Source organism: Castanea sativa, chromosome 6 (assembly GCF_040712315.1).
Source record: "Castanea sativa cultivar Marrone di Chiusa Pesio chromosome 6, ASM4071231v1".
Taxonomy (NCBI): domain Eukaryota; kingdom Viridiplantae; phylum Streptophyta; class Magnoliopsida; order Fagales; family Fagaceae; genus Castanea; species Castanea sativa.
Window position 1 is genome coordinate 32945689 of NC_134018.1, and position 12721 is coordinate 32958409.

The window sequence follows — 12721 nt, forward strand, 5'->3', positions numbered from 1 at the left end:
GACCCAGGAATTGAGAATTGCCTAGTTTAAGTGTTTTAAATTTAAAAATTTGTTGTATCTTGTTAATTATATGGATGAGGATTACATGTTTGTACGAAGGGAGTGCAGTGTAACAGAACCATTACCTACAAGGACGTGTAAGCTGACAATACTAGTAGCAACCATCAAGTTTCTTCTATTTTTCCTAACATAGAATGCTAAGATTGGCTTTGTGTTCACTTTTCTTTTCTTTTTCTTTTTTAAACCCTCTTCCTACTTAACTGTAACTTAGTAAATTGTTGGTTTTAGCATAACTATAAGCTTTAACAAATGATGCTTCTCCTTTTTGTTGGTTGATGGTAAGGATTGAATCCAAGACTTGCTTCCATTTTTATCATCGATGCTCCAACCCATTCACACAAGCATACACATAGAGACACAGTGAATGCATATAAATATGTTCATTTCCTTCTTCCATTTGTTTGGCACGAAAGGTAGAGCTCTCCCAAGAGAATCAAGCAATTCAATATAAATGGCAGAAAAAAGAACTGAGACCAGACCATATTTATTAGGAAGTATCATTATTTTCCATATTAATAGTTTCCAAAAAATTTTGATGATGATAAAGCAAATACGCTTTGGTGTTTAAGCGTAGCCTTCATAGATTCCTAAATAGATTCTACATAACATTTATTCTGGACTTCTGGTTTAAAATTATTTATAAAAAAACATTTATTCTGGTTTAAATTTAAATTCCAACCATGCATGCTAGGCATAGTAACTTGTTGCATGTCAATAGCCACTTCTGCTGATAGTTCCTTTGAATACATAGAGAGGGTCCCCATTTTCAACACCATGCCACCGGAGGCTGCAATTGTCACGCATAATCCTCTGCTTGTGTATAAACAAATAATCATCAATGGGAAGAATTTTTTTGCTCAATAATAATTGCCTCAAGTCATTTACAGTGCATGAATCCTTCAATTCCACAGGAATGCTGGCTGCATTAAGCAAACTAGAAGAAGTTTGCACCACTAGACTTAGTCTTTTCGATGGAGGTTCATCCCTTGGACGATTTATGGCCTTGAGGAACACAATTATTTCTGAGAATTCGTGTATGCCATACCCAGTAAGATTGCGGAAGTCTTCTTGTAATTCTATCCCACAATAGAAAAGTGACATTCTTTTGATGGGTGTGCCATCAATGATGTGAATTTTCTCTTTTAGACTACGCACAGTTTCTGTTGTGTCTACCTCTATGTTAAACTGCCTAGATGAGAATTTCACTAAAATTTGGATTTTACTACAATGGTTTAATGGAGGTAATATAATCATAGATTTGAAGGTGAGGTCAATTTTTGTACCTTCAGTGACAATTGGATAGTCTTCCATGTCAAGTCCATCCATCAACTCCCATCCAGATACTGAGAGGGTTTGTGAAGCCACAGGGACACCTAAAAATTGTTCTATCTTCATTTTAATTTCAAGAACAGGTTCTTGGAGACCCACTTCCATTACAAATTCGAGTGTCCTTGTAACAACGACTACCCTCATTTTGTCACTGAAATGGAGCTCCTAACGGAGGAAAAAAAAATTAAGGGCTTAGAGTTAGTTCTATAGAACTTTAAGGTTCCTTCAATGGCTATTAATAATTATATAACCACTAATCATTTCTTTGCTATCCATAAGAAGGGATTTAAGTTTTAAAGTCATGTAAGGAGAATGAGTGAATTATTTGTATGTTAGCTTCATTCTGATAGCATTACTGTTTTCAGCAAGATTCTCTCTCTCTCTCTCTCTCTCTCTCTCTCTCTCTCTCTCTCACACACACACACACACACACACACACACACACACACACAAGAGCAAGCATGCTGCTGCATGCATGTATGTGGTAGCACAATTTTTGCAAAACCTGAATGTACATTTTTGTCCCAACCACCGATTACACTTGAGCCAAAGCCAAGTGGGGGAAATTTGTTTGAAACTACCATGCGCCTCTAAATTAATCTTTGAAGAAAAATTTGGAGTTGTTTATGAGATTTTTTATAAAAAAAAAAAAAATTTAAAAGCATATTACATTTGATGTTGGTTCCAAGCAATTTCATGGCCTACAATAAGAAGTAAGGCTGCCTACCATGACCTCTCTCAGACTTTGCAAAAGTAGGAGTTTTGTATACTGGGTACGACATTTTTATACTTAACATTGCTGCCATGTTTCACATGCTGTGTTGGATTGGATTAAAAAAACCCTTTTCTACATCCGTGAAAAAGGGCTTTCTAGACTTTGCATCTAATTGAATTGTGGGAAAGAATAGTATGAGATAAAGGGCATTTCCGATTTTATCTGAGCTACGAAGCCTATTGCAGCATCACAAACATTTCTGATTTCACACCAGAATCCTATGCTTAGAATTAAGTTGGATTGAATGATCTAACAACACTAAAATATGTAACTGTCGAGTATGGAAGAAAAAGGTTTTTCTCCTCAAGCTTTGTTGGCCCAGCTAATACATTTGACAATTGCTACGAATCTAACAATGTTACACAAGTCTCAAATTCTCAACCAGATTCTTCTTGAGAAGCTGCAATCAAGATAATTTCTTTTCTGTAGCTGCACCGCAGCATGTGCATATAAAGTCACTAACATATCCTTATTTGACTTGGCTATTCCTCCATGAGGATCTTTCATTCACTGCCTGCCAAAAAAAATCTGTAGTTAGGTATGACTTTGTAATCCAGGCAATGTCAGACTACTCTCCTTAGTGGTACCTTCCTTTCTCTTGTGTCATCCATGTGGTAGCCAACTGTTAGATATTTTCCAGCTTTAGGATGGCCCTCCTAATGCTGATCATCGTGATCACAGATGTTCATTGACCATCCTATTTCTTGTTCTTATTTTGTAGGAAAACAATTTCATTTTTCCTCACAATAAAAATACAGTGATGCATGTACCCTGTCAAAATATCACTCAATGAGGGTTTATGAGATAAGACAAAAATAGAAAAGGGAATTTACAGAGAAACGTCATATCTTTCATGGTTGGCGGAGCTTGAAATGCAACCACAAATACTACTACTTCCTTTTTTTTTATCTTTCCTAGCTTGAACTCAGCATTTGCTAAAATATTTAATATTGTCCAAAATCAAACATTAATTTATCAGTAGGACAATGATAAAGTGAAAGAATGTCAATTTACACACCATCTCATTGCGAAGATACAATTCAAAACTCTAGGGAGACTATGGCTAATTAAGCTTGTTTCACTAATGTTTCTCCAAGTCCTTCTTGTTGTTGTCTTAGACCTCAATAATGGAACTCAGATTCTATAGAAAATACATTTACATGTCCTGAAGACCAGGCTATTGTCAAAAAGAAAAGCACAAGAGTACATTTCTCGAAAACTAACTCTTGCTGCTACTTTGCTGGGACCACATTTTATGATTGCTTTGTAAGGGAATTCTGTTTAGGAATGCCCTTCTTTCTTCGGTAAATTTTTGAGATTTATAAAATTTCAATGTTTCAGTTTTCCACTGTACTGACCATCATGGTTTCATTACTTTCACGCAAGCTGCATAAAGAAGTTCCTCACTTCCATATGCAATTGCATTCTCATATTGTATTTGAAACATCATGTGTAAAATTTGGTTAAAAAAATAGGTAACACATTAAATCATTATTGGTTGTCATTGATAACCAAATAACAAGCTCCATATTGGCTCAAAAAAAAAAAAAAAAAAAAAAAAAAAAAAAAAAAAAAAAGCTCCATATATTGTCAATAATGACCATTGATGATTAAAATTAGCTTCTTCTCTCCCTCTCTCTTTTAATAATGGTTGAGACTTGTCATAAATCAAAGACTATGGGAAATGTCTTAGAAGTTCCTGGCTAGTTCTGTTTACAGGGATGTGACGGTTCTTTTCTATTAAATCACAAAAAGGGCAATCAAGCTGAGAATGAATGGTACTAATGTTGTTTCTTGCACATCACAGCTTTGGACCTTTGGAAGTTTGTGATGCCATAACAAATTGTCCAACATAAATTTTAGGGAAAAGTACACGAAACACTCACGAAACACGAAACACGAAACAATCGCTTCTGCCCCCAAATTGAAATTTTGATTATAACACTTCAACTTCCCTATGGATTTTTAATTTTTTTTTTTTATGCATAAACAATTTGATTGGTTCACACTAAACTGTCGAGGTTCTTTAAGTGTAAGACAAAAATCAATGTAATTTTGTTTTATGTAAAAACTTAGAATTGCATTTTCACATAAAACAACATTACAAGAGGTGTTTTGTGTTACACTAAAAAACCGAGGGGATTAAAGGTTGTAATACACAACACTTAACTTCTATGTTTTTAGAGAAGTTAAAGTGTGTTATAACTTCACTTAACTTCCATATTTGAAACATTAAGTAATACACTTAAGACAACTTCCATATGTTTTAGAGAAAACCCATAGGGAGGTTTTGTCTTTCTCCCTAGATTTTATGAAATGAATGTTGATCACGTAAACAGAAATGAGTCGTTTGGTAACGTTGTTCTAGTAACGTTAAGGTTGTAATACACAACACTTAACTTCCATGTTTTTAAAGAAGTTAAAGTGTGTTACAACTTCACTTAACTTCCATATTTGAAACATTAAGTAATACACTTAAGACAACTTCCATATGTTTTAGAGAAAAACCATAGGGAGGTTTTGTCTTTCTCCCTAGATTTTATGAAATGAATGTTGATCACGTAAACAGAAATGAGTCGTTTGGTAACGTTGTTCTAGTAACGTTAAGGTTGTAATACACAACACTTACCTACCATGTTTTTAGAGAAGTTAAAGTGTGTTACAATTTCACTTAACTTCCATATTTGAAACATTAAGTAATACACTTAAGACAACTTCCATATATTTTAAAGAAAAACCATAGGGAGGTTTTGTCTTTCTCCCTAGATTTTATGAAATGAATGTTGATCACGTAAACAAAAATGAGTCGTTTGGTAACGTTGTTCTAGTAACGTTATTTGTATTTTTTTTTTAAATACGTGTGGGTGAAAAAGTATATGAAAATGCGTGTAATATTGTTTAAGAACTTAAAACATATTATTAAACTACTATACCAAACAGGACCATATTTCAGATCAGTGGCACGTTTGGAGGTTTCCCACTCGACAACAAAATGGGACAGTATCAATTATTGAGGCCTTACAAATATGCATGCCAGCTCCTACTGCCAACATATCAATACTTAAAAAGCAAATTTTGGTATCCAAAATTATTAGGAGAATTAATAATTTATTAAGGGAAATAGTCTCAGCGTACAAAAAAACTTGTGATTCTATAAGTTGAAATAAAAGGCGGTGGAGGAAAGATTAGAGGTGGAGGTGGAGGTGGAGGTGGAGGATGACATGGATCTAGATTTGTCTGATCCTGACCTCGAAGGAGTTTTAATGACACATAAAAGGCATAACAGCCCATTGGAAATGGTGATCTGGGATGCAAAACGCCAAGATCAGGATCACGCATCATTTGAAACTCTTTTACTGCTATTGTCTTCAAAAATTGATTGTATATACAATTTCTCTGGCAAAGGTGGGACTGATCCTGCGTTGGATTGGATCCAGTCTAAATGAAGAAGACATTTAAGGCATTTAAGACTAGGGACAGCACCACGTTGAGATGGACCCTAGCTAGCTAGAAAGGGTCAAATTAATCATTTGGTGAAAATTATTCATTCTTGGAGTCTAGAGGTTCTATCTTTGCTAGAGATTTTAGCATTTTACTGTTTCCACAGAGATAAGATAAGATCAGTCTGGACAATTTTTTAAATCGAAGTACCATTTTGATTTTGTCACTTTTATTTTTTGTTTTGTGTTTTGTTTTAAGCACCACATGTCACTTTTAGTAACCTTAAATAAAGCTACCTTAAATAGACCATTCTTATTCTTTTGAGGCATACACTTGTTGCCTGTGAAATCTCCAGCCTGATTTGAAGGGGAAAGAAGGGTCACAGGCAATTTGGATAGTTCAACCTCTTTTTAACCTTTATGCTTTAGAGTTTTTGAATAGGTTGAATTATGTATTTTAGCATTTTGCTTTTGCTTCAATTATCGCGGCAATATTTTCAGAAGGAACTACTAGGTAGAAGCAACTTTAAATTGGTTTTCAAACTACATAGCCGCCTTTACGCATTAGGATATAATGTGATTCAAAATTAATTTGTTTTTTCTTTCAAGACAAAATATTCCCTGTACATGTAACTTTTGACGAGAGTAATTGAGCTTGCGGCAATGGTAAAAGTATTATTTCCATTTGAAATAGATTCATTTTATAGCTTAGATTAGACATTATTAATCTAAATGTGTATTCAGTGTTACATTACTTAAAATTTCAAATGATATAACAATTTGTATATTGTTAATTTAGAAATAAAATCTTAATTATGAAATGAACCCCTCTGTTTCAAACAATTAATAGAGAGAATCATGTTCACGGTTACACTGTAGCATATAGGTGAATCTCTATCTAACAAACACAATTGCATGGCAATCATGCATACGCAAGAGGAATTTTTGTTACTTTATTACCAAGATCCAACATGGTCCTTTGTATTAGGGTCTATGGTCAGATCTTATTGCAAAGTGATTATTTTCTGCCTTCAAAAGAGAAGGACGAGGAGCCAAAAAAGAGAAAGGCAATCTTCCAATCCACATGGTCCCCTTATGGTTTCTAAACTAAAGAAAAAAAGGTCGTCAATGATAAAAGCTAGCTTCGAATAACCATTAATTGCTGGCATATATAATGGCTTTTTCTTTTGTGATTCTGCTATTTGCTTTCTTGTCACCTCCTCTTTTAAACTTTCCTCAAGGAATTTTCATGCTGGACCCTCCATTATTGAAAAACAATTCCATAGGAACTTCTTTTGATAATTAGGAATAGTAGTACACTATAAAATTGTAGCACACCACCACAGTTAGGTACCCCACCCCTATCCCTAGCTAGTTTCCAAAATTTACAGAGCTGTTCCAAGAAATCATTGCAAAAAAGTTTCATTCTATAACAGCTAAGCAACAATCAACAGGCTGTGCTGTCAGCAATGCACATTGAAAATGAGTCCAACATGTTCAAAATTCAAATCAAAATTTCTTTTTGACATGGTAGGAGCTAGTAGGAATGAAGAAGTGAATTATTTTGACCGCACGCACACTATCAGATATATGTTTTGACCGGATTGCAATGAAAGTAGACCCACGCTATACTTTTTAGAAACTATTTTAAAAAATATTTATAAAAAAAAAAATTGATTTTTTTAACACCTTTTTATATGTTCTTCCTAGAGACTTTATAGGTGTGCCGCGTTTTTCCCTGCTGAATTTGGCTTCTTGAACTTCATTATATAGTAGGAAACAAAGTAAAGAATGTGTCTTAAATTCTTAATTAGTGAAGAGACTGGTTTTTTTCTCCAGGAGATGGGCCTAGGCGGCGGTTAACTCTTCCAGTGTTTTTTTGGTAGTTTTTTTTTTTTTTTGAAAGCTTTTTTTGGTTAGTTTTTTAATAACTATTCAAAAGTTTTTTTTTTTTTGAATTAATAGGGCATATTATTAATAAAGAAGCCGAAGCTAGTTTAGTACAGCAGCCACATTGGCTGATACAAATCTACAAACCCGCAGCCCATGCATTACAATCTATGGCTAGTATAGATTCAAAATCAGAAGAAGGGGGAGAGTCAAACTGAACAAAATCATCCCTCATAGAGTAGCCCATCTTCGCCAAAAGGTCGGTGAATTTGTTAGCTTCTCTAAACACATGAGCTACCCTGACTTGTGAAACCTTGGCCTGCAATCAGATAAAAGAGGGGCGTAGGCTGTGTTAGGATTTTTATTAGAGTTAAGCATGTCCACAATCACTTTATTCAAAAGTTTCATAATCCAAACCTTATCACATCCATTGAAGTCGTTTTTAAATCGAATAGACAATATGGACTGTATATGGATCGTACAAGAATTTTTCCGTTACGTAAACAGAGAAATAAAGGACTGTAGACCCCACCCCCCCTCACTTCCCTTGTTATTTCAACATTGAATTGTTCTTTGTCCAAAGGCTTTAAATTGTAGATTCCTTGAAATATTCCTTGATGCTCCTAACAAATTATAGGTTTTTTTTTTTTTTGTAGAAATTGTAACTGTTACCCTCTTTAGTATTGCTTGGTTCCTTCTAAAATCCCTTTCTTCTTTCTAATTTTATAGCAGAGGCGTGCTCGTGTAGTAAGAATTCATTCCCATTAAAAAATACAGGCCAAAGACCAATTCTTAATTAACACACTTTATTCGTTATGTGTAACGTACACTTTTTAATTTCTTAATTGTCTATTTTATGTCGGCCTACCATATGGGTGGCAGAAGGTTCCCAATATAATAGGTTAGGAAAGTAGACAGCTCATCAGTTCTAGGAGCGGGCTTATAAAAAAAAAAAAATCAGTTGTAGGAGCGGGTGAGTACATTTTTATTTTTTTCTCTTTTTTTGTCTTTGTGTATATAAATTTTAGTCCTTGGAGCCATATGCTAATTTGCTTTATCTACCAAATCCATGTTCTTATGCTAGCCACCGGTTTAAAAAATTGTCCCTATTATACACATTGAAATTCATTTTACAAACTATACCTAAAGCAACCAATGATTTCTAATTTTACATGTTACCGTTTAGAAAAAAAATATACTCAAATCAATACGTGCCTTAAGGCCCTAATTTAGGAACCTTACTTCTCTTGTCGTATAAGGGGGCAGCCCTAACAAATCATATTATTTAATAGCCATTGTATATAAAGTATGATAAAAGTTATAAATAAATAATAAAAAAAAAGTATGATAAAGTGTAACAGTGCACATGTTAGTTAGCAGGTGAATCTAATTATTTGTTCAACTTGCTTCTTATCGAAAGGCTGTGGTCCTGTAGCTAAAGGCTATAAATCTCCCCCTTAACACCTAACAGTTTCCAAATTATAAGTGCATTTTTGCTTCCTCTCCTCTCAAGAAGTTCTCTTGACATACATCGTTTCCAAATACAGTAACTCAGGCTTGAAAATGGGGGGGATACGTTATTTTGGGATAACAATCTTAGTTCTTTTAGGATTTCTAGGTTCAACACAAGCTCAACTGCAGTTGGGTTTTTACTCTAAGAACTGCCCAAAAGCTGAGAAGATTATTCAAGACTTTGTTAACCAGCACATCCACAATGCTCCATCATTGGCAGCTGCCCTCATAAGAATGCACTTCCATGACTGCTTTGTCAGGGTTTGTATCAACTCTTTTATCTTCTCACATGAACTTTTTTCCACACAGCTTTTCTTAGCTTATTCTTCATGAGTGCTTTACTATATATGAATGTAACGATGTTGCCTCTTTTGGTTGTAGTTAATAACATAGAAGTTCATGTTTTTGCCTCTTATTCAGGGGTGTGATGCATCTTTGCTTGTGAACTCGACCTCAAATAACCAAGCGGAAAGGGATGGCACTCCAAATCTGACAATCAGAGGTTTTGACTTCATTGACAGAGTGAAGAGCCTAGTTGAAGCTGAATGTCCTGGCATAGTTTCTTGTGCAGATATCATTGCTTTGGTTGCAAGAGATTCTATTGTGGCCACGGTGAGAACTCAAAAACAATTTTATTCTAGCTCTATCCTACCTAGCTTTTTCACGACAAATTTTATAATTTCTGAGTTGATCAACCATGAGTGATCACCTCAGCTATGTCTACTGTGCTATTCACAGTTTACCAACTCCACAATTATAAAATTAATAGTAAAAAAAAAAAAATGTCTTTAGCCAACGGGAGAGCCAATGCCACGAGGGGGACCTCCCCAAAAAAATGTCGGGCAACCATGTGAGTGTCGATTTTGCCACCTTACATATATCAGAGCAAACATATGTTCATATAAGTACAAAATATATTTTCGTCTTTTTACAACTAAATTAAAGTTTAGTGGGTCCCACTTCAACCTCATAGGTTTGCGCTTTGACACGTTTTCACTGCTTTAACGGTTTACCTCTCTTCGCGCAATTCAAAGATAAATAATCTTATCTTCTCAAAAAAAATAAAAAATGTTATCCTATCTAAACCCATTTTTTTACAACAAATTTCATAAAAGTTGCCAAAATTTGTTTTACAACTATTGAGTTGTTAAGTTGATATTAATCTCTTTAGGACCAATCATTGAACCATTTTATTGTTTATCATTTACAACTTGTCATTAATTAAAGTGATTGTTAAAAATTTTGTGAAAAAAACTATTAGATTTATTATTTTTGAAACATATACTTGTAGTCAATTGTGATATATACTTGTGAAAAAAAAATTCACAAGATATATACTTGATATCCTTAGTGTTTACAATAATGATCTTCGTATGATTGAATAATAATACATCCTTCGGGGCTTTTTCTATAAGAAAAAAAAAAAGAAAAAAAGATATATACTTGTGAAAAAAAATTCTTTTGTTTTCTATATTTTAATGCTATGAAATATATTTTTGTAATCAATTATGATTATGGAAAAACCTAACAATTACATTAATATATAATTTTATTTATTTATTTTGTTATTAATATTTTTTAGATTAATTTTAGTTTTAATTTTGGTCCGCTTAAACTGTAATCATGGCTCTACCATTGTCTTTAGAAAAACTAATAGGGTAATTACACCCTTGAGATTTTACAAGATATCACCCTCATGAGATGACAGTTTCCTCTTGAGGTTTGTATAAATGTAACATTTAAGTTTCCATTAAAAAATATTTTTTTTAATAAATCATATTAATTTATACATGCCTTAAGGAAGGACTGTCATTCATCCACAAATATTATAGGATGAGAGTTATCTCGTCCATAATTTGAATTAGAATCTTTCATAAGAGTGGAATATGTTGTTAGTAAAATTACAATATGAGAAAATATGAACTTAGTTGTTGCAGTTATACAAAACTCCGGGAGAGTGCCATTTTTCCACAAATCTCAAGAAATAAAAATGCCGTTTTGATAAAGAATGATGGTATTTTTAAAAAATAAAACCATAATCTTTCTTTCTATGAGTATAAGGGAATGGACCATTTACTAGTTTCTATGTTACGTTTTGGACAGGGAGGTCCATCTTGGAGTGTCCCAACTGGTCGAAGAGACGGGACGATCTCTAATGCTACAGAAGCCTTGAACAACATCCCACGTCCAACTGAAAACTTCACCACTCTCCAGACACGATTTTCCAACCTGAGTCTTAACTTAACTGACCTGGTCTTGCTCTCAGGTAAGCTAAGCATTGTAATTTCCTAGCACTTGTTTTTGTAATATACTAAATTAATCTATATTGATACTAATACATTATATTAATCAATTTTTTTCAGGCGCTCACACCATTGGTGTGTCTCATTGTTCATCATTTTCAAACCGCCTGTATAATTTCACTGGTGTGGGTGATCAGGACCCAGCTCTAGACCCTGAATATGCTGCCAATCTCAAGGCCAAAAAGTGTCCAAATCCTAATGATAATACCACAATAGTTGAGATGGATCCTGGAAGTCGCAAAACATTTGACCTTAGCTACTACTCACTTCTACTTAAAAGACGAGGACTATTCCAATCCGATTCTGCTTTAACTACGAACCCCACAGCTAAGACTTTCGTCACCCAACTACTTCAAGGACCAATTCAAAATTTCTATTATGAATTTGCCAAGTCCATGGAGAAAATGGGTCGTATTAATGTTAAGACCGGGTCAACCGGTGAGATCAGGAAGCAATGTGCAGTAGTGAATAGCTAGAATCTTTTCTTTTCTTTTCTTTTTTTTCGTTCTTTCTTTAATTTGGTGGATTAAATTTCATGGTTTTGTTACCATGCTAGTTTGAAATTGTTTGTTGTGGTTTTGTTATATTAATTTGTTGTGTTATATAAATGTGCTTCATTGTAGTCTTCCTTTCTTTACGATCTTGTAAGAAAACCAAATAAAAGTGAGAAAAGCTGTAACGAATATTTATGAAAGATGGAACTCCTTCTCTAAAATCTCGAATTGAACCGGTATTCTTGTGTCATTCTCGTTTCATTTTTGAACTGCTTCTTTGAAACTGGCTCTATTCTATTCTCAAGCACTCTTCAAACGCTTCTATTTTCTTATTTTTGGCTGTTGTGGATTAATTGTTTATGAGGACTATAAAGATTATAGAGAAAACGTTGGCTTATAATTTGAAAAATGCTACATAATAATACCAGCAAAAAAGCTCTTACTTCTTGCAAAACATGTACCAACTAATAAAGCACACACCAAAGTCGTGGCCATGCAAATTTTGTATAATTCATTACAAGTTTTTTTTTTGTGTGTGATGCTAAAACTTGCTTACATCGTTTTCACTTCATTTACTAGATCGATGTCCTACACAAGAAATTATTGGAAACTATCATAATCATCAACCAGAAAGATGTTGACTAGTAATGCCGGTACGCTAAAAGCAGGTGATTTTAAACGACAGCAAACTCATTCAAACCTGAAGGCAACTACAAACAACTAGTCTCTATAGGCAATAGCACGCCATTTGTTCTAACGGCAAGTCACTATTTCACCAGCTTGTCATTGATGGCAGAACTGGTTTTTCGTTTTCTTTTCTTTTTTTTTTAAGAAGAAAATTAAGGGAATCAATTAATTACATGACACTTGTCACACACTTTATATTATTACAATCTAAATATTTGTTAACTTCTTAGA

At 33.9% G+C, this 12721-nt stretch overlaps 2 protein-coding genes across 2 annotated transcripts; one reads left to right on the plus strand and one right to left on the minus strand.

Annotated features, from left to right (window-relative positions):
• Nucleotides 1-771: 771 nt before the first annotated feature.
• On the minus strand, nucleotides 772-1533 carry LOC142638911 (polyubiquitin). The gene has a single exon (XM_075812989.1). The coding sequence runs from the start codon at nucleotides 1531-1533 to the stop codon at nucleotides 772-774; it is 762 nt and encodes a 253-aa protein (XP_075669104.1).
• A 7424-nt stretch (nucleotides 1534-8957) lies between these two features.
• On the plus strand, nucleotides 8958-12024 carry LOC142641126 (peroxidase 3). Its single transcript, XM_075815518.1, has 4 exons — nucleotides 8958-9267; nucleotides 9427-9618; nucleotides 11110-11272; nucleotides 11370-12024. The coding sequence occupies exons 1-4, from the start codon at nucleotides 9058-9060 to the stop codon at nucleotides 11783-11785; spliced, it is 981 nt and encodes a 326-aa protein (XP_075671633.1). The 5' UTR covers nucleotides 8958-9057; the 3' UTR covers nucleotides 11786-12024.
• The last annotated feature ends 697 nt before the right edge of the window (nucleotides 12025-12721 follow it).

What these genes read in the sequence shown, in the direction of transcription:
- LOC142641126 (XM_075815518.1), top strand. Translation starts at nt 9,058, where the DNA reads ATGGGGGGGATACGTTATTTTGGGATAACAATCTTAGTTCTTTTAGGA. An exon ending in GAGATTCTATTGTGGCCACG is followed by an intron (nt 9,619 to 11,109) that starts GTGAGAACTCAA and finishes CGTTTTGGACAG; the next exon opens with GGAGGTCCATCTTGGAGTGT. An exon ending in TGACCTGGTCTTGCTCTCAG is followed by an intron (nt 11,273 to 11,369) that starts GTAAGCTAAGCA and finishes AATTTTTTTCAG; the next exon opens with GCGCTCACACCATTGGTGTG.
- LOC142638911 (XM_075812989.1), bottom strand. Translation starts at nt 1,533, where the DNA reads ATGAGGGTAGTCGTTGTTACAAGGACACTCGAATTTGTAATGGAAGTG.